The 26,158-nt window shown below is 40.7% G+C and overlaps 1 protein-coding gene across 2 annotated transcripts in view; it reads left to right on the top strand.

The window, feature by feature from the left end:
* The window catches only part of LOC149309996 (MAGUK p55 subfamily member 7), a 102,083-nt gene that overhangs the window by 49,994 nt on the left and 25,931 nt on the right, over nt 1-26,158 (top strand). Inside the window, exons 5-12 of one of the 2 annotated variants that reach the window (XM_089533440.1) lie at nt 1,278-1,358; nt 8,953-9,084; nt 12,981-13,062; nt 16,424-16,509; nt 17,615-17,689; nt 17,924-18,120; nt 18,602-18,666; nt 25,840-25,860. In XM_089533440.1, coding sequence (XP_089389566.1) covers nt 1,278-1,358; nt 8,953-9,084; nt 12,981-13,062; nt 16,424-16,509; nt 17,615-17,689; nt 17,924-18,120; nt 18,602-18,666; nt 25,840-25,860 — 739 coding nt within the window. The remainder of the gene's footprint in view (nt 1-1,277; nt 1,359-8,952; nt 9,085-12,980; nt 13,063-16,423; nt 16,510-17,614; nt 17,690-17,923; nt 18,121-18,601; nt 18,667-25,839; nt 25,861-26,158) is intronic. The other variant, XM_089533441.1, reaches the window with a different exon arrangement.

The raw sequence follows: 26,158 nt of genomic DNA, 5'->3' as shown, positions 1-26,158 counted from the left end.
GAAAAATGACTGATAAAACTAAAAGAAATTAAGCTTATGAAAGATATAGGAAGGGGTTGTCAGAAAGTAACAGTTTTAAAAGAAGTAAAGATTTATAGATATTAAAGCTTTCCAAATTACTTTCATAACTAAAAAATAAAATTAGACTGGTTGGCATTGATAGAGTATTTAATTTCCTGTTACTATAATTTTTATTAATAAAAATCAAGCCTGCCTCTTTTTTGCATTATATGGTAAATTCTACAGCCCTGATGAATTGTGTGCACACCTGTGTAAACTATGACAGAACTTGAGGTAGGCAAGATTTTAAAAAATCCAGTAAGTTAAATTGATTTAAATGAAACCAAGGGTATGTTTGGCACAGTGGTGCACACTTGAGGGCATTCTTTGGTACAATGCTTTTTTTCTTGATTGCTATAATTTCTTATAGATTAATGATGTACAGAAAAATTTCATTTGACACATTTGTTCATAGAAGAATCTTGAACAGTATTGGGGAAACGACACCCAATTCCCGTGAATATGAATTTGCTGAAAGTTATTTTCTTGTTGAAATGCTGCAGTAGTACAATATATTGTTTTAAGATTAAAATTGATTTTCAAATGAATGATGAGAAATTTGGTCTCTTTCCCAATTATTATACTGGCCAGATTTGTGCTTTGTGATTACAGATTAAAGTTGTCATGGAAGACCATTTTTCAGTCTTCAGCAAAAGTTTGAGTATCTGGTAATCTGATGCAGGCCATGTTACTATGATTAACTCGTCTGACATTTAACAAGCTGCTTGCTCTTTGTATGTAAACATAATAAAGTTTGGACTACTAGCTCTATAAGGGCTCTCTGCTTCCTTATCCCAGTCCTAAACAGAATAGCTACTGTGGCTTTTTGGAAGCAGTGTGGATTTCACCACTTCATTCAGAAGCTGTTTTTTATAGACAGTGTCAAAGTTTGATCCAGTCATTTTTACAAGCAGCCCTTTGTCTGCACGCAAAGGACTATTCACTTAGATGAAGTGCTGGGATTTGCTCTCATTCCTATAAATCAGAATGTGATCTGGGTGTGCTATTGCCAGATATGATTACTTTAGTCAGTCTCAGTTGAAAGACTGGGCCAGAATTTGAGTATGAAGAGTAGTGATTGATAGTCTGTTTTTCTTCATGCTGAAAATACTGGAAAGTAATAACCTTGAGCAAGATTGATTCTTGGTTGTCACTGGCATACTAGTGAAACAATGTTCTTGCTAATGTTCTTTGTGTCATTTAAATCACCTTCACAGCTGGCTGAGGAGCTGCAGAGCAAACCACTGAACAATGAGATCAGAGAACTCTTAAAACTACTGTCAAAACCCAACCTTAAGGTGAGGATGTGTTGTTTGCTCCTGTTAAAATGAACCCTTAAAATGAACTCCTTGTTCACTCCTCTGTTTTTGAAGTTGGCTGAGTGTTTTGCTTTGCCAGTTTTCTTTTGGCTTTTTTTTTTTTTTGCATCCACATGAATATGCACAATTACTAGAAAGAATTTGCTTGAGTAGTTAATGAAATTGTCACTACATTGTGGTGGATTATTGAAATTTGCAAAATATTTCCAATGTGCAAGTACAGTCAGACATTCTGTCATAAGGGATGAATAAGAGCTTGAGTCTATATTACATATACTCCTGGCTTGTAGAGTGGGGGAAAGTCTGCATTGCCTCACTAGCTGTACCATATCATGTGTCTAAACAGGACTTTTTTGGACAGAACAGTGCTGAGTACAAGCAACTTTCAATATGTTACATGGTACATAAACCAGTAGAGAATGGCATGATGAAGACATTTCATATGAAAATTCTGCATGGTAACATTGGTTTGAAGTATCTGTTACTGGCTGATAAGCTAATTTGTTAGAGAAAATTTTTACCTCCTGCTTCTTTATATTTGTTACTAATCCTATAGACATGCCTTGTCTTGACACCTATCACTTATTGGTCTATGACCTTCTGTGTTATGTACAATTACACACACAAAAAAGAAAAGGCTACTAGCTGAGCACTGCAGCATTCTTAAAGAAAGTAACACAGCATAAGCAGTCAAAGGCTTTCATGGCCAACATCCATAGTTTTTTGTGGGTTTTTCGGGCTATGTGGCCATGTTCTAGAAGAGTTTCTTCCTGACGTTTCACCAGCATGTGTGGCTGGCATCTTCAGATGCTGGCGGAAGAAACTCTTCTAGAACATGGCCACATAGCCTGAAAAGCCCACAAAAAACTACAGCATAAACACTTGTACAAATCTAAGTATGTGGGCAAAGTACATGATTCATGTCATACACAAAATGGTGTTTTGTAGACTGGTGCCACTCCCCAAGCCATCTGCTGCCAGTTCCCAGGTATCTTCCAGGAAGGAAAGAAACAACTGTAGGCGATGGGAACAAACCCGGGGAGGGGGATTACCAGTCTCCCATGTCAGATAGTTAATTTGCTCTTTCTGAACTATTCCACTGTAATTTATACAAGAAAAGAGCAACCTTCTTTGTTAGGGAAGCAGCCAAATTCTTTCTTTCAGCATGTCTTTTCTGATAAAATATATACTTCTGTTTAGTTCTAGTATAAATTGTGCTAATTTTAATTTGATTTCAGGACAGTTTTCTCCATGATTACTACTTTGAATGGGTTTAATAAATATTTTAATGATATCCTAAATCAGTTTTTTCAGACACAGTTTCATACACTCCATGAAGGATTGTCTACTGATATATTCTTCAACTGCTATTTGTATAGCTCTGACAGTTCTTGTAGCCACTGCAGTCAAAGAGATGTGTGCTGCAGACTGCATCCAAGCATAGCCTTGTTCATGCAAAGGCTTCGTCAGATATTTTCTGTACATAATACAAGTGATAGTTTTACATATGTGAACAAGCTGCAAGATAAACTGAATCAATTTTTTAAAAAAAGAATAACTGCAATATGAAAACACAGAAACAAAGGTGTAATTAGCAGTTGCAGAATGTTATCCTGTGAAGGTTGCTTTGGTATGCCAGGCATATGAGGTGGCAGTTTTGTGCCTGTTTAACCAATTTATTCCAAAATTAAATGCTAGGACTTGTAAATTTCATTTATTTTCCAAAAGACTTTAATTCTCATTCATCTGGTTGCCATTTTGGAAAACGTACTGAAATTAGTGTATCTCAAAGAATCATAAAACACTGTTTTTGATCTGTTTTTAGATGAAAGTAGGATTATTGGTGGAGTTTTCAGGGTGTTTTTTTTAAACGTTTATGTAATTGAAAAAATGCTATAAAGAAATCATTGTAATTTACCCTAAGTAATCAATATGTAATGGAATTAAAATTCCCAATGAATTGCCAATATTATACTGATAATTTCAAGCATGTCTAGAGAAGAATGACCAAGCTGGTGAGAAGGCCTGAAGTCAAGTCTTGTACAGAACAGTTGAAAGCCCTGGATAAGTTTAGCACAAATGACAGGATTCAGAAGGGACATATAAGTGGTTTCCCAGCAGGAGAAAATTCCCAATGGTAAGAGCTGCTTCATAGAGGCACAAACTCTCAGAAGGTGATGTTCTTTCCTTTTCTGGAGGTTTTTAAATAGGCCGGATGGCCATTTGTCTGGGATGCTGTAATTGCATCCTACATTGCAGAGCATGAATTGAGCATATTGTTGTATTAGATGACATCTGCTATCCTTTCCAACTGCATGATAGTGCTTCACTGAATAATAATTAATTCAGAAGATCTTGTGGATTTCAGAATATAAGCCATTCATTGCTTGATGAGCTTACTGGTTAATTACAAAATATTGTTCTGAGCCAGGAAAATAGTATTTCACTACTGGCTAGTCTTTTCCCTTAGTGGTTTCTTTTTGGCTCCAGTGGGTTCATAAGAAACTTCTAGTAGATTATTATAAGCATTAATTATTGGCCAAAGCAGAATGTTCCATGCCATATTTCTTAACCATACCATGTCTGAAATAAAGATATAACTGAATGTTCATAAGAAACACCTAAAGTAGAAACTTTATTTGAGAAAGATATACTTTAGCTGTATTGTTTAATAAGTACCAAACAAACCTGTGGTCCTGATACAGCCATTGGCAACTGCAGTAATTATTACAGACTCACTGAAAAGCCTATTACTACTGAGAAGTGAGAGTAAATCTCAGTTGCTTACCTCATGTGTGTAGTCTGTTAGTATGCCTGTGGATTTCAGCATCAGAAATCAGAACTACCCATACAATAAATGCTGCCAGATGCAAAGGAGTCCTCTCATCTCTCAGAAGATTCTCTGAAGATGCCAGCCACAGATGCTGGCGAAACATCAGGAAGAAAATTTTCTAGAACATGGCTACATAGCCCAAAAAACCCACAAAAATCCATCCTCTCATCTACTTTTTCTCTAACCTACTCCATGGAAGGTGATCCATCTGCCAGTGTTTTTCTATTGTAAAGTAAAGGTAAAGATAGTCCCTTGACATGAATGTCTAGTTATAACTGACTGTAGGGCGCGGTGCTCATCTCTGTTACTACGCCGAAGAGCCAGCATTGTCCGAGGACTGTTCTGGTGATTATGTGGCCAGCATGACTGCACCAAATGCTGTTACCTTCCCGCTGAACTGGTACCTATTTATCTACTTGCATTGCATGCTTTCGAACTGCTAGGTTCGCAGAAGCTGGGACTAGTGACAAGAGCTCACCCCATCATTCAGCAGGGCCTCAAACTGCCAATCTTCCGATCAACAGATTTGACATCTTAACCACTGAGCCATTGTATTATTGCTTTTCATTATACTGATATATAATTAATGAAGAAATGTATAACTTAAAAATATGTCTTTATTTTCTCTCTTCTTAAAGACATAGTACTAAAATTTTAAAAGTCATAGATTTCATTACATCCCATGAATATTGGAATAGATTCTTAGGCCCAAAACCCACTGCAGAAATAATCCAGTTTGAGACTACTTTAACTGCCATGGTTTAATGCTAGGGAATTCTAGGAACTGTAGTTTTGTGAAACATTTAGCCTTCTCTATCAGAGAGCTCTGATGCCACAAGAAACTACAATTCCCAGGATTCCCTAGTACTGAGCCAGGACAGTTAAAGCAGCCTCAAACTAGATTATATCTGCAGTGTGACTTGCTCAAGGTCACCAGGTGCGTTTTTGTGGCCGAGCAGGGATTCAAACCCTAGTCTCCAGTCATAGTGTATCCCTCAGATCCAGACCACAGCCAAGGCTTGTAGATTCTTTTTATACAATATTGCCAAAATCTGACCATATCTCTCTGCCTCTCCTGCAAAGATCCTGGTCCATGCCCTAGTGATCTCATGACTTGATTACTGTAATGTCCTCCTGGCTGGGCTTCCTCTTTCTCACCTCCGTCCTTTAATTTCTGTCCAGCATTCAGCTGCACGCATTATCACATCCGCCCACCGCTCTGACCATATCTCTCCTGTGTTGACATCCCTTCACTGGCTCCCACTCCCTTTCCGCATTCAGTACAAGTTCCTGCTGTCGACGTTTAAAGCCCTCCGTGGGCTGGCCCCTCCTTACTTATCAGACCTTATTTCTCCTCACCTTCCCACTAGGGCCCTCCGTTCTGGTAGTCAAGGTCTGCTGTCCCAGCCCAGGATTTCCTCTGCCCCATCTTGGATTTGCCCCTTTTCACTCGCTGCCCCTCACTCCTGGAACCTTCTTCTCCCGCGAGCAAGAGCCATCACTTTTTTAACCAGCTTCAAAACGGAGTTGAAGACCATCCTGTTCAGGGCAGTGTTCCCAGGCATTGCATAATTGTCACTTGCTATTTGATGTTCTTTTGTTGTCTGTTTTATTGAATCATTTCCTGTATTGCTATGTATTATCCTACTAGAGAGGCCCCTTCCCCACCACCACTCCCCTTGTGTCGTGTCTTTTTAGATTGTAAGCCTGAGGGCAGGGAACTGTCCAATTAAAAAGATTGTATGTACAGCGCTGTGTAAATTTACAACGCTTTATAAATAAAGGTTAATAATAATAATAATAATAATAATAATAATAATAATAATAATAATAGTCCAGCTCTCAAGCCACTACACCACACTGGCTTTTACCAGTGGTTTAGTATTAATTTTTTTTCTTGGCACAGCTTGATGCAGTCACAAGCCTGTAGAAATAGCTTAAGTAGAGAGTATGAAGGTATCAGTATGAGTCACAACTACATAGTAGTTTGAATGTTAGATGGGGACTCTGGGAGACCAGAGTTCATAGAATCATAGAATTGTAGAGTTGGAAGAGACTACAAGGGCCATCCAGTCCAGCCCCCTGCCATGCAGGAAATCCAGCCTTTGTTTGAAGACTTCCAAAGAAAGAGACTCCACTACACTCTGAGGGAGTATATTCCACTGTCAAACAGCCCTTACTGTCAAGAAGTTCCTCCTAATGTTGAGGCGGAATCTCTTTTCCTGGAGCTTGCATCCATTGTTCCGAGTCCTGTTCTCTGGAGCAGAAGAAAACAAGCTAGCTCCCTCCTCAATATGACATCCCTTCAAATATTTAAACAGGGCTATCATATCACCTCTTAACTTTTTCTTCTCTAGGCTGAACAGATCCCACCAATCCATGGGGTCCTGCTGAGTGATCTTGGGCAAGCCAAACTCTCTTAGCCTTTGAGGAAAGCAATAGCAAACATTTGAATAAATCTTGCCAAGATTAACTTCATGATAGGTTAACCTTAGGATCGCTATACGTTGGAGTTGACTTGACGGCAAATAGCAACAAGACATGATATGTAATGTGTGTGCCTATTGTAGTAACAAGTGTTGGGTGTTTTTTTTTTTTTTTTTTTAAAAAAGATTATTCTCTTAAAGAATTGGGTGTTGAATTTGGGAATACTAGAAAAAGAAACACCATACAAAAAACTATTAATACTTTAACCAGATGGTTTGAAGTGGCTACATACTTGTGTGGAAGAACAGCTCAACAGCGCAGATCTCTCTTGAAGTTACTGTCCTGAACAAGAGGAAGCAGGAAACTGAAGAGGCAAAAAGTCACTAGCTTTGTGTTTACTATTTCTGTATGTGTAACAGTGGCAGGTAGATCAATCAGTTCAGACGAGTGGGTGTAAAATGTTAAAACTGTGTTTTCAAGACAGGAAATTGCCTTTTTGTTACAGGAAGTCACATGCAACATTAAAAGTGCCTTGGTCAACCAGGGGAAAGTATAATATAATTTCATGTAAAGTTACTATACTAGGAGTCATTTTTTGATGGTAATCATATAGTAGCATATAGATGCTGCTGAGTTTAAAAAGTATGTGCATTTAGTGTGTGTGTGTATGCACGCACGCACGCATGTGTGATTTGTTTAGAAGATGAGACAGAAATAAAATCTGGAGTATTCTTTTGGCTGTTTGGAGAATAATAACATTGTTGGGATAGAATTGTTGCAGTAACCCCCAGCCTTCTCAAGCTCTGAATTTGATTTTACTGTTTCCTTACTGACCTATATGTTGTGAAATGGGTAATGCTTAATGCCTTCATCTGAAAAATATTATACTACAGCTAGACAGGGCAAAGGGTTTCTCAGTAACCATTTCCAGCTAGATCATGTCTAAGAATTTAGTTGAACGTCAGTATTTATATTTAGGTAGCATAAGAATTTGAATCATACCTCCTTTAAAGTTCTAAATATGGGACATGTTTATATTAATGAATCATGCACATAGAATGGTAGATAAAACAAAGTAACTTTTGTAAAGCTGCATATATAAATCTTCCTTTTGAAATCATGAATCTAGAAGTGTAGAAAACTTTCCAAGAGCATCCTGTGCTGCAAAAGGAAACATATATGTAGCCTTGAATCTTTCAGCGGGGTTTCAGAGGCAAATCAGAGCAAAAGCACTCTGTTCACACAGTGGCCAACTTGTTCCCTGGAAGAAATGGACAAACAGGACATGAAACACATCCAGGAGTAGCCGTGTTGGCCATATAGCAAAGTATAGTATCTTCCAAAATTCATAAGATAGTGATGCCTTTATGGGGCCAGCCAAAATGCACATTATACATGCTCGCAAGCTTTCAAAGCTCCACTGGCATCTTCATCAAGCAAAGGTGTTAAAAATGTTACAGGAGGGGGGGGGGGGAATTGATGATGTTAATTGTATCCCTGCATTTGAGTGCAACAGCACTCAGATATGCAGGAGACTATTGCCTCTGGCACTGCACCACCATCACTAATAGTAGCCATCATGACTAAAAGCTTCAAGTTTCAGTCTGCATGGAATATTTTATAATCTAAATTTGCACGCAGATTATACAGTCTGTCCTCGCCTTACACGGGGGATCCGTTCTGGATCCCTCCACGTAAGGCGAATTCCACCTATGCTCGAGCCCCATTGGAAACAATGGGGCTCGTGTGCGACGGGGCGGAAGGGGCGGCGCGTCCCATTCAATTGAATGGGCGCGCGCGCCCGTTGCGCCCCGCGCGTGCCCGCGCTGCGGCTTGAGCACATATGCTCAAGGCCGTGTATGGCGCGCCCGCACTGTATTTCTGCTTGCTTTAACAAAGTCGGTATGGAAGTATCTACAGACTCTCTTGTTTTATCCTGAAATGTTGGGGCAGTTTTACCTTTAGCAATTAAATATTTCAGAACAGTTCTGTCATTGCTGTCACATAAAGAATAAAATGCTGTTCTAAACCACTGCTGGATGAGTGCAAGCTTTTGAGTGTGTGCCTTCAAATCACTCGTTGATTTATTGTGACCCCTTGAATTTCGTAGGGTTTTCCTATGCAAGGAATACTCACAGGTGGTTTTGCCAGTTTCTTCCTATGAAATATAGTCTATAGCATCTGGTTCATTGGCACTCTCCCATCCAAGTACTAACCAGGACTGGCCCTATTTAGTTTTCATAGAATAGAAAAATCAAAACCATCAGGATTGTTTTCAAACAATATAATTTTTAATCTGATTTCTTTTTCCAGGCTTTGCTTTCGGTGCATGATACTGTTGCTCAAAAAAACTACGACCCAGTATTACCTCCCATGCCTGACAATATTGATGATGATGAAGATTCTGTGAAAATAATCAGACTTGTGAAAAATAGAGAACCACTGGTAAGTTTTTAATATATATGGATGGATGGATGGATGGATGGATGGATGGATGGATGGATGGATGGATAGATAGATAGATAGATAGATAGATAGATAGATAGATAGATAGATAGATAGTCTGGTGTATTAGTGGCTGTTGTTTCCTTCTCACTGGTGAGATGAATCAGGTCCTATGTTTTAGAACTTTAGGAGAGCTATCCAGTGTGATGGCCCTGTTTTGTAGATAGGGTTTAACTTTTCAAGTTAAGACTAAAACATGTAATGGTTTTGTCATCCTACTGATGTGGAAACTGGCAGCTGCCACTGAAGTCCACACTTCTACACATAGTTCTCCATATACATTTGTGTTTAGACCAGAAAAGGTGTGAGCTTTTCTTTCTTTTTTACATTAGCATCAACTTCTGAAGGTTTGAAACTTAAGCAGGAAATGATGAGAGTGATGATGAACCAGGAGAAAGATAGGGCATGAAGTTCAGTAATTGGGAATGAGATAAAGGTGATAATGAAATGTTACGCTATTGTTGTATACACATCTGTGCAAGCTCACCTGTATATTCATGGGTCATTTGTAGGACTGCAAGGTGCATGCAAGAAATCATGTACAAATGAGGGAGTAGCTACTTCCAAATTGGGGATGCTAGCTTGTGAAGAAGTAGTAAGGTTAAATAAATAAATTGCTGTATAGAAATATTTTATAGACGAGAAGTATCCTTGCTTATTTGACCAGGGCCAGGGCAAGTTTTAATAGTTTGAATGGAAATAGAGAATGATGGAGGCAGAAAGTTAGTGTTAGTCATATTAGGAGTGGGAGAATGCAATGAAATGAACGAGGCAGCATTTGGAATGCTATATGCTGAGACCTTGAGTGATGTATGGTGGGCCTTATGAAGGGCCAGAATGGATATTTTCAGAGGAGTCCAAGGAGAAAGAAATTGATATGGCAGAATACTTTGAGAATAACCTTGAGAAACTCAAAAAAGATGATTTCCTGACTGGTCATGCACACTTGGAAATTCACAACCTACCCTCTGATCTATGCACAACTCATTCTTACAGGCCTCCACAGTAGGCTTCTCCGACATGTCTTCAGTTATGTTGCACCTGTCTTGTACTTATTTTATGAATGAATGAATGAATGAGTCTTTATTTATATACCGCCGTTCCTTCGATCACGGCGGTTTACAGAATACAGTGCGTCCTTGGTATACGCGGGGGATCCGTTCCGGACCCCCCCGCGTATACCAAAATCCGCGTATGCTCAAGTCCCGTTGTCCCCTCTCCTCCCCCCAACTCTTTCCTTCCCTCCCTCCCTCCTTACTTACCTTTTCTCCCCGGTGCCGCGTCGCTGCTGCCGCCGCCTCAGCCAGAGCCGGGGGGAAGGCCGGGTGGGGATTTTGGAGGCCAAGAAGCCTCCAGCCTGCCACCCGGCCCTTTTGCGGCGGCGGTGGCAGCGGAGCACCAGCGCCAGAGGCCTCTTCGGCCCCCTCTCCGCCGCCGCCAGCACCTCTGTGCAAGGGCCGGGTGGTGGGCTGGAGGCCTCTGGGTCTTCAGTCCGCCACTCGGCCCCTGCATCGAGGTGCAGGCGCCGGCGGCGGCGGAGAGGGGGCTGAAGAGGCCCCAGGCGCTCGGCCTCCTCCTCCTCCTCGCCGTGGCGCCGCCACCGCTGCCAGGAGAAAGGCCGGGTGCTGTTCCTGGAGGCCTCCAGGAGCAACGCCCGGCCTTTTCCCTGGCTGTAGCCGTGGAGGGAAGGCCTCTGGCGCTGGAGGACCAGCGCCAGAGGCCTCCTCTCCGTCGCCACGGCTGATGGGGGAAAGGCTGGGCGCTGCTCCTGGAGGCCTCCAGGAGCAGCGCCCGGCCTTTTCCCTGGCTGTAGCCATGGAGGGAAGGCCTCTGGCGCTGGAGGACCAGCGCCAGAGGCCTCCTCTCCGTCGCCACGGCTGACGGGGGAAAGGCCGGGCGCTGCTCCTGGAGGCCTCCAGGAACAGCACCCGGCCTTTCTTCTGGCAGCGGTGGCGGCGCCGCGGCGGGGAGGAGGAGGAGGAGGCCGAGCACCTGGGGCCTCTTTGGCCCCCTCTCTGCCGCCGCCGGCGCCTGCACCTCGATGCAGGGGCCGAGTGGTGGACTGGAGACCAAGAAGCCTCCAGCCCACCACCCGGCCCTTGCACAGAGGTGCTGGTGGCGGCGGCGGCGGAGCGGGGGCCGAAGAGGCCTCTGGCGCTGGTGCGCCGCTGCCGGCGCCGCCGCAAAAGGGCCAGGTGACAGGCTGGAGGCTTCTTGGCCTCCAAAATCCCCACCCGGCCTTCCCCCCGGCTCCGGCTGAGGTGGCGGCGGCGGCAGCAGTGACGCGGCACCGGGGATAAAAGGTAAGGAGGGAGGGAGGGAAGGAAAGAGTTGGGGGGAGGAGAGGGGAGGGAGGGAAGTTGTCCCCAATGGCGGCGCGCCATTGATAATACATCAATTAAAATGCATCATTCAATCATTAAAACCAGTTAAAAAATAATCAGACAATTCAATTAATACAATACACACAATACACAGGAGAAAAATAGTGATTAGGACATGTGGGGGAAAGCTTGGCGGAAGAGGTAAGTCTTGAGATTTTTCTTAAAAGACTCGAGGGAGGGGGCCGAGCGGAGCTCGTCAGGGAGAGAGTTCCAAGTCTGTGGGGCCGAAACAGAAAAAGCCCTATGCGCAGACGCTGTATATTTCATCTTAGGAACTCTCAAAAGTTGTCTCCCACCCGACCTGAGAGTGCGGGGCAGATTATATGGGGAGAGGCTGTCCTCCAAGTACTCTGTCCCCAAGCCATTTAGGGCTTTATAGGTAACAACCAACACCTTGTATTGTGCCCGGAAGCAGATTGGCAGCCAATGCAGATCTTTCAATATAGGTGTTATGTGGCTGGCCCTGGAGCTGCCAGTGACCAGTCTTGCTGCCATATTCTGAACCAACTGTAGCTTCCGAGTTTGGTACAAGGGTTGCCCCATATAGAGCGCATTACAGAAATCAAGTCGAGAGGTTACCAGTGCATGTACCACTGTTTCAAGGTCCCCCCGACCAGGAAGAGTCGCAGCTGGCGTATAAGCCGAAGCTGATAACAGGCACTTCTAACTGTCACATCCACCTGAGGAGTCAGGTGAAGCGACGAGTCCAGAAGCACCCCCAGACTGCGAACTTTTATATATTTTATACAGTGCGCCCGCATTATACGTGGGTGTGACTTATGTGGCTTTCAGCATACTCTGAAAGCCACACCGTAAGAAGGTTTGGTGTCCCCCCCGAAGGGGTAGTGGTGCACACACTGTGCCACGTGCACAAGCCCCATTCTTTTGAATGGGGCTCGGGCATACGCCAAATTCCCCTTACATGGGGGGATCCGAAACGGATGCCCCCGCGTAAGGGAAGGGCCCACTGTAATTAATAACCAATTTACTAATGTAAGAAATGTCTCTCTTTAAAAAATTCCTTACTTGTTCCTCATATTTTTGCAAAGCAGTGTTCCAAAATGGAATAACTTTTAGGTTCAATTAAGTTTGCATGAGAAAACCAAAAATTCTCCAAGGTACTTGGCTCAAGCAACAGTTATTTTCTTTGTAAGTGGGGTGTTCTCTTAAAGGGACACATAATGCAGGATATGTGGGAAACTCTTCTATACAATAAGCTTTTGGGAGAAAAAAAACCTCCTCCTTTTTACTTTTGTATATGTGGTGTTTAAAGTTCTCATTGATGCAGTAATTTAATGCCTTACAAATTCTTCATCAAACTGGAAATGTAGCGATACCTTTATGGTTGGAATCTGGTTTAATCTCTTCAAGTTACTGAACACTTGTGTTTGAAAAATGGTTCGGTGCAGTCCAACTTTAAATTTACATTAATGTTTGAATGTATTTTTAAAGGGAGCTACTATTAAAAGGGATGAAAACACTGGAGCTGTTGTTGTGGCTCGGATAATGCGTGGAGGAGCTGCAGATAGAAGTGGTAAGACCTTCTTAACTTTTTTGTGGATATTGATGATGGAACGGATTTTAAATTACTATATATTATCTGAGCCTCAACTAAAAGTCGGCCTCTTGTATAAATCGAGGTCAGATTTTGGGATCAGAATCATAGATTTTGATATAACCTGTGGATACGTCTAGGGTAAAATTTAGGGGCATGTAACACAGGATGGAAAGGAAAATGATGCCAAAGATTGCACTCGGCATAACTTTTTGTGCTCACCCTAGAGACTGAATGAATGAGGAGGGAACTATGGTAAATTATGACTGTGTGATGTGTGCGGGAGGCTACCAGGGATAAGTAAGGGTAAGAAATTCACACCTCAAAAAGGATGAAAAGGCAAAGCAAAGAAAATGGTGAGTACATAAGCAGTGATTATAGTTTAATGTGACAACTTTGACTGATTTTAACCCAGAAAAGCTGACAAACATATACAGATGTCTTACTCATTTTCTTCAAAGTCAGATTCCTCTTGACTCCTTTCAGGGAAGCACCAAAGAGCTTCCACCACCGCCCCCCCCCCCGCCCCCCAGGCATTCAAAAAAGTCAGACGTGGCACAGCAGTGGAGAGAGTACAGGGGTTGATGTTTCTTTTAGGGGCTCCCCGGGACAGACCAAGCTCTCATCTTTCACCACTCTATCCAGAGAAATGGATAGTTCCCTTTTTGATAAGAGTTAAAGTACAGTCAACTCTTGGTATGCGTGGGGGATCTGTTCTGGACCCCTCCCTCTTGCAGATACCAAAATCAGCAGATGCTTGAATGAGCAGATGTCATCCCCAATGGCAGCGCAAACCACACCGGCATTAGGAACAATGGCAGTCGTTGTCCCTAATGGTGGCACGGCTGCATGCATGTAGCACCACTGAGGACAACAAGGTTTGTCCCTAATGGCTGTACGGTCACATTCACATGCTGCCATTGGGGACAGCACAGGCTTGCCATTCATGGATGGTTGAATCCGCAGATGGCAAGTCTACAGATACAGAGGGCGGACAGTACAATACAGTCAGCCCACCATGTTCACAGTTTCAACATTTGCTGATTTGATTATTTGTGAGTTTGACTGTGCACTCCCCCCATGCATGGCCTGGAAGGGTGCGTGTGCACTCCCGGCAGGAAGCAGAGAAGCCAGGACGGAAGCACCATTCCTTCTTCTGGGCCTTTTCTCCCTTTCGGTAGGAGGGAAAGAAAGCCAAGCCCATTACCAGAGCAGTTTGGAAGAACATGCAAGTAATCCTCCTCCTCTGTCCTGGGCTTTTCCCCATATTCACATTTTTTTTCACTTTCACAGGTGTCTTGCGCCCTAACCCCCACAAATGTGAAGGGTGGACTGTACTTACATTGATCCATGAATAAGTTGACCCAGGTTTTTTGGGTCAATTTTTAATTAAGATTTCTAGACTAATATATGAGTATATACAGAACTTGAACTAAAACAGGTAATTGGATCCTAGTTTATTTTCACTCATTTAGACCTTTCTTGTGTTTAAGACACACTAGTGTCTCTCATGTAACAAAGTTTCTTCATCGTGGTCTCTGTGAATCACACAAATGGGTTTATTCTGCTCCTGCGCAGCAATGCTCGGAAACTTCTAGAATCTCTGGGCAGAAAATAGTTTGCAACTTTCTGCAACTTTTTGGCGGTAGCTCTGCCCACCTCTACATAAGGCCCCTAGCGGTCCCGCTCTCTTCAGTTCCTTCATTCCGCCGCGTTAGCAGCTCAAGGAACTTCACTAGCACTCGCTTATTCTTGGATTGAATCTCTGGACATTGACCTTCGGTACGACTGACCACTCTCAAACGGACTCTGATACGGACATTGATTGACTTTCGATGGGAAAGACCTGAACGGCCGTTATGGCCTCCTTTAAAAGGTGTACCAATTGTGGGATGAAGATTCCTATGGCCGATGGCCATGATAAGTGTGTCCTTTGTTTGGGGGAGACCCACATCACAAGTACCTGTCCCCACTGTAGGGCCATGTCCACGCAGGCCTTGAAGAACCGAGACCGGACCCTCAAGGCGGCCCTCTATGACAAAGTTTTGAATCAGCCCTCTGCGGCTACGGCTTCTGGAGATGCTGAGGGACAGCCTTCCAAGCCCTCCAAGAAAAGGCAGGGAGACAAACAAAAAAAAACCAAGTCCTCTTCCACGGACCGCGGCTCCAAAAGGGCTCGATCGGCATCACCGCCGACCAAGGTTCGCCGTAAGGGCCCTCCAAGCACTGTCTCGGTACCGCCGGATTCGAGACCTAAGGCCGTACCATCACCGGAGTCCAGGCCAACGGCGACCCCTATTCCCTCGCAACCTGCAGCGTCGGTTTCAGTTCCACTGGAGCCGAGGGTTCTCATCTCCAGCCACCTGTCTGTTCCAACTGAGGACCTCCAAATTGTGAATCTGGATGGCTCCTCTGAGTCTGAAGGGGAAATCCCGTACTCGGACATTCCGCCTCCCCCCCAACGGGCCAGACCTAGATCTCGCTCCCCGTCACGGGATGAATCATGGCTTTGTTCTCGTTCCCCGCCACGGGGCAGACGCCAGATACGCTCCCCCTCTCGTAAAGACCAAGCCACCCTTGGCACAGAGGCGGACGAGGCTTCGGCTTATGACCGACCAGACAAGGATCTCCCAGATCAAGACCCATTTGTGTGATTCGCAGAGACCACGAAGAAGAAGGACAGGTTGCTCACCTGTAACTGTGTTTCTTCGAGTGGTCATCTGCGAATTCACACAATCCCGCCCATCCTCCCCTCAGTGTCTGCTCTTAGCTAAAGTCACTACCGCGCTTGTGGCTCATTCGGAACTGAAGAGAGCGGGACCGCTAGGGGCCTTATATAGAGGTGGGCGGAGCTACCGCCAAAAAGTTGCAGAAAGTTGCAAACTATTTTCTGCCCAGAGATTCTAGAAGTTTCCGAGTATTGCTGCGCAGGTGCAGAATAAACCCATTTGTGTGAATTCGCAGATGACCACTCAAAGAAACACAGTTACAGGTGAGCAACCTGTCCATTGCAGTGGGAGTTCTCAAATATTTTTTGATTTGTGTTTCAGCTTTGTAGCTCTCAAGAGAGGCTTTTTGGCAGACTGTTAAGGAAATGAGGAGACAAAGACATAGAGTTCCCTGACTTTTCATCCACCAGAGTGACTTTGGATATAATGCTGTGTGTGTATATGTTGTATTCATTCACACACTTAAGCCCTGGCTATATCACTACAACTGAAGGGAAGCGAAACAGAGATCTTTTGTTGAGAGTAGTAAGTTATGATTTGAAAGAATGTTGCATAAGCATTATTATGTTAAACAAAAATGATTTAAACTGATAATTTATTATACTTCGTAGGTCTTATTCATGTTGGTGATGAGCTTAAGGAAGTCAATGGAATTTCTGTAGATGATAAAAAACCAGAAGAAATTATACGAATTCTGGTAGGTTACAAATGTAACATGTAGATGAAAGATGTAAACAAGTAATTTAATAAATAATGCATGGTTCTTGAAAAACCACATCCATGTTGTTTTATGGTTTGCTTTACTATTCTTAGTTTTAGTCTGTTATTACTTATAAAGAAAAAGAAAAAAGGTAAAACAGCAGAATTTCTTGATGCTTAAAAAGAAAATGAGGCTGTTGACAACTATATTCTGTTTTCACAAGCATAAAAATCACTATGTGATAATGTTAGATTCCTTTGCAAATGTATTTGTACTTGCCTATAAAAAGACAATTCATAACATTGCTTATTCATCAAAATTCTGAAAATTCTAAACAGAAGACATAATGCACAGTGCCTGGACTCGGCTCCAGAGCTCTGTTTGCTAAATGAATAAAGTGTTACTTGAGATATCACACTTGAAAGGATGTAAATGTTGTGGTTGAGATAAGATATCCTTGTGTAAAGGCCACTCCAGCTTAAACAGCAAAAAGGATTCAAGGATTTATGAAACAGTTTTGCAAGACCATATGACTTTCTTGAATAGGGATGGACAAAATGCAGCCTTCCAGATATATTTGGATTGTACCTCCCTTCTGCCTTAGCAGCATACCTATTGATGAGATATGCTGCGATTTGCACTATAGCAGTATATGGAGCCTACCACTGCCATAAAACTTTGATTTTTATTTCTGATTGGGATACAATCCATCATGTACAGTGTAAATTATTTTGAAGTCAGTTCCATTTCAAAAGGGGAGAGGTGTCAGGTAGTGTTGTTTTAAAGTAAAAATCCATCAGCACCAAACTAACATAAACCTTGTGAGTAGATTTCAGTAGTTTATCTGGTTTACACAAGGGATGAACTTTACTAGAAGCTTAAGATTTGTTTTGTATACTAATCTGTACAAAATTGATCAGAACTACTTTATTTTTAAACTGGACAAGGCTGGAGCACTTCCAACAGTAGGCTGAGTCTTGTGTTATCGCTTATAACAATTTAACTCCAAACATATGTAAATTACATCAGTTCTGTCTCCTCTCTTGCTTTTAATTAAATGTTATTGAATTATCTAAATGTTTCTTTTTTGTATATATTTTAGTCCCAATCTCAAGGAGCCATTACATTTAAAATTATACCCAGTGTCAAAGAAGAAACCCCATCTAAAGAAGGAAAGGTAAGCCCCGATTTGCTTTGAATAAGAGCTGTAAATGGGATGGCAAATTGTAGTGCATATGTAAAGTATGCTTAATCATTTATTTCATATGCATTACATCTAGGTATCTTCTGTATGTAAATATTTTTGTAGTGGTATTTTAACATATGTTTGTTTGTCACCTTGGGTTGTGTGAAGACAATAATTATAAATATTATTATATTTATAATATAAATATAATAATTTTTCTTCCAGATATTTATGAAAGCTCTGTTTGACTATGCTCCCAATGAGGATAAAGCAATTCCCTGTAAAGAAGCTGGACTTCCTTTCAGAAAAGGTGATATTCTTCAGATCATGAGCCAGGATGATGCAACCTGGTGGCAAGCCAAACTTGAAGGTGATGCCAATCCCAGAGCAGGTTTAATTCCTTCAAAGCATTTCCAGGAAAGGTGAGCCAGTTTTACCAAGCTAGTTTCCCCCACTTGATAACTTTAAAAAGTTATCAGTATATGTTCAATATATTAGTATGACTACATTTATGAATTACAAAGCTGATAAAATTCCAGACTTGCTTTGGGATTGAATATTGGAAGTTGGTAAGTCATTGACCCAAATAGTTTGGATTTCCTTGTGTGCCAACATCAGTAATGGCAAAACAGTTCTAGAATATTGGTAATCCAATTTCAAAGGAAAAAAAGCACACAGTGATCATATATTGACATCTGTATTGACATATGGATGGTATAGGAATAAGGACTGCAGCTGTACCTGTACATTTTACAAAAAACAAACAAATCCAGGGTTCAGTATCAAAGACTTTGAAAACAGTGTATTATTTAGGAATATGTATCTCTTAATCACAGAATAACAATGGAAATTAAAGAGTGTCTGTTTCTTTTCCTTTTCCCTTTCTCTGAAACCATTATATAGGAGGCTTGCATTAAGAAGATCAGATGTATATATTCAGCCTTTGAAAATTTCCAATAGAAAATCATGTAAGTCTTCTATCAAGCATTAGAAATCATACTTTTCTTATAAATGATTCAACACAATTAAATGAGATCCAACCAACCACGCAGGCCCAAGCCTGCAGGTAATTTCACTAAATAAAAGTGATTTTTTTTTAAAGTTCAGAAACTAGATCTTATTCAAACAGCAGTTTTTGCAAGAGAAAAAATAACTTGTGTGTGCATGTGCATGCACATGTCTGTGTGAATTATTAAGAAAATAATTACAAATTGATTGATCAGTATCTGTGGTTTCACTATCCTTCTTAGGTGTTATTGATGTATGAAGTTAATACAGATACATCCTGGGTATACACATATATCAGAATATGCAAATATAGTCAGCCTACTTTGCTGAATCAGAATTAGTATCCCCTAAAGTTTATTTGTCATATATAAGGAAACAAAATATGACTAGAGAAATAGTTTCCTGTTTGTTAATTTATCCAATTCCTACCCTTCATGGTGTCAGTATGTTACAACTCTGGAAACTGTATGTGACTCCCAATTCTTTAAACATACTGACACATATGGTCTTTCATCACAATTCGATTTCCTCCCAGCTTTTTTCCTGCCAGTTTCTTACAATTTATTTATTTATTTATTTATTTATTTCCTGATATCAGTCAGGATAGAGTCCCCCCCCCCCTTTTGTGGGCTTGTATATATGTGAATGACCAACCTCTAACCCAACATCACATGCTATCCTCAGACTAAAAAGTTTCTGCATCTCTTGAGAATCAGTTTATAATGAATGATCACATCAAGTACTATAATGCTGCTTTATGAGGTTTTACCATTATGTTGAATGTTTAAACCATTTTCTGTTTGTCTTTCTGACTAAATAACAATATTTTGACTTCTTTGTTTGGACCATACAAGTAGGTTTAGCACAAAACATGCTAAAAGGATTATTTTACATATTAAGGCATGTGTATTAAAATGTGACAAGAATATTTTGGCATAGTACTCTGCTGTGTATCCTACTTAAGTGAAATGATATTGAAACAGTTTCTTTGAATGAAAGAATACTTTACTCCATGAGTAAGTAAAGATGCACGCTTGCAAGCAGTTCAGTTGTCCACTACAAGCAGGTTCCTGATTTGGTGGCAAACGGATTAAGGATTAGGGAAGATCTCTATATCCTCAGGTGATAGCAAGGCAGATGGTCACTGGAACAGAAAGAGCATTTAATGTAAATGAAAGTAAATGAAAGTTAGACGACCCCCCCCCCCAAAAAAAGCATAAAATGTCAGGACAGAAATCTTTTTGCGGTCAGAGGGAGTAAAAGGGAAAAGACAGTGTTCCCTAATTAAGGAGGAGGTGGAAGAAGACAAGGAATTGGGAAGAGTGAGTGCCAGGGGAAAAAAAAGCTTACTGATAATGTAGAAAGAAAGATCAGCAGTTTAATGGCTGTCAAGCTGACTGCTAATTCTACCTCCTATCTTAATGCATTAATTCCTGGGATAATGCATGTGAAGAGAACTATGTTTTCCATCAGCAAATAGTAATAACAGAGACAGCCACTATATCTGTGTGGATAGAAATTTCAGTTCTAAGGGCTGACAGGTCATTAAGCAAAAAAGGGCTGCTACTAGTGCAGAGTCCAGTGTAGAGACAAAGCAATACAATGTTTACAAATAGATGTGAAATGTTCCTATGGATAGTAGTACACAGCAATATTTTGAGAGTTTTTGACACAACTTGGTTTAAACGGTGTCATCTACACACATGTTGTTTTTGCTGTTGTTGTTGCGTGCCTTGATGTTGTGGTGACCTTAAGGCAAACTATCATAGAGATTTCTGGAGCTGAGAATGACTTACCCAAGATCATCCAATGGGTTTCCTTGGCTAAGCCAGGATTCAAACCCTTGTCTCCAGAGTCATAGTGCAATGCTCAAACCACTATACAGACTCTGTTCTTAGTCACAAGCAATTACACAGAGCCTAGAGTTCACTTGCATTTAGATATCCATTCAGTAAATCACTCAAGTAAGTATACTGCTTGTACAAAAACCTTCAGGTACACAGAAGCCACCAAAATTCCAAAATGTTATTGTTAGGATCAAAGGTTATTGTTAGGATTAAAGTAGTAAGTCATTTAGATGTTTGTTGACGAGAGTGTTACAGATATTAGGCTTAAACATCTCAAATGAGCATTCACAATTTGATGAGCCTAATGTTAAAGAAGACTCTGCCTAGTGATTTGCCACAGACACTATTTTGGCATCCAGAAAGAAATCAATTTAAAATGTTTATAAAATGACATGGGAGTCTTTTGAGAACTGGTGTAGTTCACATAGTTTAAGAATAAAAGAAATGAAGATGAAATACGTTTCACAGTTTTTACAAGAAGGATTATCTGAGGTATTGAGACTGAATAACTTAAAGAGACAAGTGTTATCGCCATAATTTTGATTTATGATGCAATCTCATTATCAGTACACCCTCATGTTAGGATGGAAGACTCTTCTTTAAGGAAGTTTTCATTTAAAGCAGCTTTTCTTCTGACTATAACTTTGGCAAGAAGGGTTTTAGAACTGGCAGCTTTGTCATTTAATCCGAATTTAATGCAAGTTTGAGCAAGATTAATTAATATTGTTCATGGATCCAATGTTTTTTTTTACCAAAATGCATTCCAAAAAAGGGACTTGTGGAGGCAATATATTTGCCTACATTGTGTCTCTGAGCAAAGCACCCAATGGAACATATGTGGAACACTGGATGTAAGGGACGCAGTTAAAGTTTATTTAAAACAAACTTCACACTTTAGGCATTCAGAAGCTTTAATTGTTTCATTCAGTCCATCAACATAAGGTCAGAGAGCCTGTGATTAAGGCATGTATTCATTGCCGACAAGCCAAGGCCACAGTTTGTTTGGCATTTTTCAGTGGGAGCTGTGGCTATCAGCTCCACTCATGCCGTATCTACTTCATTACAATTCATTTGTGAGACAGCTGATTGGAAAGAGCCTATGACCTTTATTAGGCATTATAAACTGGATAGATATAAATCAGCCCAGGCTGCTTTTGGCAAAAATGTGCTATAGCAATAGCAAGTACATTTCTATACAGCTTATCAATGTACTTAAGCACTCCTTAAGCTGTTTACAATGTGTAAGCTAATTGCCCCCAACAAGCTGGGTACAGTGCACGCTTGTTTTACGCGAGGGATCCGTTCCGGACCCCCCCATCACGTAAAACAAAAAATGCATATGCTCGAGCCCCATTACAATAATAAAATAATATAATCTTGTGCTCGCAGCGGCGCGTGGTGGTGTGCGCGCACCACGGGTGCATGTGCCATTGTTTCTTCTGGCGCATGGCGCCAGAAGAAACAACACTGTTTTCAGCATATGCTGAAAGCAGCATATAATGTGCCTGCGTATGACGCAGGCATACTGTACTCATTTTAGCGACCTACAGAAGGATGCAAAGCTCAGTGGACCCTGGAGCCCTGCCTCCAATTGAACTCACAACCTTGTGGCTGTGAATGGCTGCAGTACTGGCATTTAACCACTGTGCCACCAGGATTCTCTGCACCTCCTATAATAAAATATTATAATCCCACCCAGAATTGGAGGCTTGGGTACATCCCAATCATGGTGGATTGCTCCTCTGTACCACCCCAAGAATGAGAGGTTGGACTTAGCGTAAATAGTTATTCTGCAATGGCAGGAGGAGCAATCGACACCCACCGGGGTGGGGGGATATAAATTTAAATATTTAGGTCAGGGTTGGATAATTTAACTGACAAAGGAGGGAAGGAGTCCTAATGGTGATAACTGAAAAAAATGTGGGCTCCTGCCTAGTCAGGTTGGCATGCAGGGATTAACCCAAACATGGTAGATTGCTCCTCCTGCCATCCCAGAATGACTATTCTCAGTAAGTCCAACCTCACATTAAATTCAAAGAAGTAAAAATACTTGCCAGGCCATTATTTTCCAGAATTTTCTCATGTCAGATGTAAGTCATCCACACAGCATCCTCAGATTTGGCAATTTGAGAAGTCTATATAAAAATTAAATACATAAAGCAAAATTCCCAGTTATGTAATTGAAAGAAGAAAGGTACAACTGCAGTTGCTCCTATTACTTTAAAAATGCATAACTCCAAATTTAAGCTATGCATGCCTTTCTGGAAGTCTCACTGCCTCACTTAAGGAGGGCTCTGCACAAAAGGAGATCACAGATAAATAATCTGAAACACAAGGATATATTTTCACTGTTACTGTGACTCCTCTAAAACGTGCTGTTATAATTGGAAAATCCTGGACTGTGAAATGGTTGTGTGAAATTATGGCATAGGAGGGGCTGCCACTTACATATGAGAATTTTCCCTGTCTTTGACATATGGGATAGCATTAGGCTATATTTGCAAGAAATTGGTAATAGCTATGCATGTATATATCTGCTCTTTAATGTTTGTTTTAACATCAACTAAAACAACTTCCTTTCCTTCCATGAATTTTAGCATAATAGGTTTTTTATTTAATACAGTACTGGATAGTTCAGGTTTTGAGAAGAAATAATGTCATTCATAGCTATAATAATCTGTTATAATCTAATCTGTAACCAAAAAGAATTTATAAAAAATAATCTATAATTAGTGTGTTACAGATGTGAAAAATATATTATTTGAAAGCCAATATGTTTTCCCCAAATACAACTGAATTACAATCTTTTATTTTCACTATGTGATAGAGAATAAGTACTGAAGCCTAGTCAAATAGTTTGTGTGGTTAGTTTCAAGTATACATCCTGTGATTTCGGATTGTGTTCATTTAAACTAGGGATGGGAATCATGAGGCCTGCTGGATGTTAACACTGCAACGTCCAGCACTCCTCACCATTGACTGTGCTGGCTACCGATGCTCAAACTTGCCATACAACAACATGAGGGACCCCTGATTCCCACCCAATATTTTTTTGTAAAAAAAATGGTAACCTAATTTATGTATTTGAATTATTTTGAGAATAAATTGTGCATACTACCAATTTTGCATGGTAGTCAAGTACTGAAATTACAGTGTATAACAAAGTTCCTTGTTATATTGATTACAACTATTGATTGCAATTTAAAGTTCTACATCCTGATCTTCCAGTGTTATAAAAGAACTCTTTGTACAGGTCAGAAAGCCAAGTGCATCTTCCTTTTCATTTCCTCTGGGTTTGAATACCATGGTGTTCTTCCTCATTATCACTATTGCAAAAGCAATGTTGCTTTTGCCATATGCTTGCCTGCTTGTCCTCAACTGTCTGAAGCTAGTGTCATATATTACTTGGGAAATTTGCTCTATTATTGGATATTTGCTGCTTTGAGGGCAGTACTAATACAGATTCCATTTGTGATTTGCTCTTTCATCTTGCAGAAGAATATACTTACTATTTTTCAGTATGTTTTGCCTAAATGTTCTCCATTGCAAAAATCATATATATTTTTTTGCTTTGTTAATTTCTTGGGTAAATCTTTGAATTGTATAACTTTATTTAATGTAAATTTTAAAAATGTTTTACCATAGTTGTTAGCAAGTTAAACTTTGCCTCCAAAGATTTCTGTATTTTCTCACTTTGCTCTTACCTATTGCATGGTCCTACTTTTACTGATTTAGCATGAGAATGTTTTAAACAGATACTCTGTGATGCAATAGAGCTGCTGCACAGAGTGATGTTGGTAAGAAGACATTCCTGCTTTTTGTCAACTATAATAGATATGGACATGCATCTCTCTTTTTAAAAACCAAATGACAAACATGTAGCAGCATGACACATTATCCTGAATCCCTTGTATATTGGACTAGCAATGAGATGGCTCTTCGTGATATTTGGAAGAACCTTTCTCATCCATCAGGGAGCCAGCCTCATTTTGAAAAACACACAATATAATAATTTCTATTAAGAAAATTATATATAGGAACTTAGCTTTGATATCAGTTGCCAGTGTTGATCGATAACATTTGGTCAGAGGAGTGCATCTTCTGAAGTGGTACTAAAGGAAATTGTAGGAAAGGAGTTTGGTGGACTGTCCAAAAAAAGAAATCAAAGCAAATCGGTTTGGTGGGCAGTCCAAAAAAAGAAACCAAAGCAATCAGTGATATTGTAGGGTAATACTACTGAGGGTTAATCTGCAGAAGAGTTAAATCAATCTTCAAAATGCAGTGGAATTTAAAAAAAAAACTCACTGTAAAATACATTTTACTCAATCCTCGTGCTGAACATAGTTTGAATATGTAAAGTATTTTTTTTTTACAGAGAAATGGTTTTACAAGTCTGGGCTGATCTAACAATTTCTGCTGCTTAACATTGTTAAGGGCTGTGGAAATGGCTGTGCAGTTCTGTGCTTATTCCCCTTCTTTTGTGTACTATTTCCTCCTGTAACACATCTTTGTAGCATTAATCAATCTTATTGCTGTGCAGGGTGGAATTGCAACCTTTCCTATTTCAAATTAAAGTTTAAAATAGGTTAAAAACCCCTAGATTAAAGTCCACTGAAATCATGAACAACTATAGTTTATTGCTATGCAACACATTTGTAAACTATGGCCTGTTACAGACTGCCAAAATAAAGCTCTTCGGGTCTCTTTGGAGATATGCTGTTTAAATGATGCATGGGTCCTACGAATCCGCGCCAAAGCCACACTCCATTCCTAAGCATTGGGCTGCAGCTTTGGTGCAGCTTTCAGATTCTTAGGATGCATGCATCATTTAAACAGCATACCTCCAAAGAGACCCGAAACAGCTTTATTTTGGCAGTCTGTAACAGGCCTATGATGCATAATAATTCAAAGAGGCAACCCATGCTTAGGAGGGGAACAGATTAGTCAAGGGAGTCTGTATGCATTTGACCCATCCCTAATCTCTTAACTGTGGCTAGGATAGGGAAAGGATGGGGAGAAGTATTGCAAAATGTACTATCCCATTGCTTAATGTTGTGAAAGTGGGATTTTGTCTCTTCCCTTCCCACTTAAAGAAGCAGCAGCTTTATGGTAAAGATGATTTTTTGAACAAAGCTGAAAATGTACATTTTGGTTCAGATTTACTGCAACATATGCTCTTAACATGTTATGCTTCCCAGCTATGTTTTTTCCTATTTTACCACTACTTCCTAAATATATTGTTTCAAAATGTCAATCATGTCTACTTATTTTTTTGGCTGTTCTAAGCTGAGGAAGCAGTTCAGTGTGGTAGGTGGCTTTCTCCTACATTTTAAACAGTTTATCTTTCCATTGTGTCCTTGGTCCATGTAATCTGTCTCTGCCTCCTATTTTTCCCTTTTCTTCTAAGAGGAAATGGAAGGTACATGTGTAAGTTCCCCTTCTGGCTCACAGAGATGGTTTGCGAATGAGGTGAACTAAATGTTCCCCCCTTTAAAAGTAGTTAGAAACTACAGTACTCTTGACTTCAAGCCAACAGGCTGAGAAGCAATTAGTAATTAACGGCAGATATAGCAGTACATACAGGATAAACAACCACTCATTTAGT

This window comes from Sceloporus occidentalis, unplaced genomic scaffold, assembly GCF_023333645.1.
Source record: "Sceloporus occidentalis isolate IW3139 unplaced genomic scaffold, rSceOcc1.0.p SCAF_7, whole genome shotgun sequence".
Taxonomy (NCBI): domain Eukaryota; kingdom Metazoa; phylum Chordata; class Lepidosauria; order Squamata; family Phrynosomatidae; genus Sceloporus; species Sceloporus occidentalis.
This window is presented reverse-complemented; position numbering and strand designations above follow the sequence as displayed.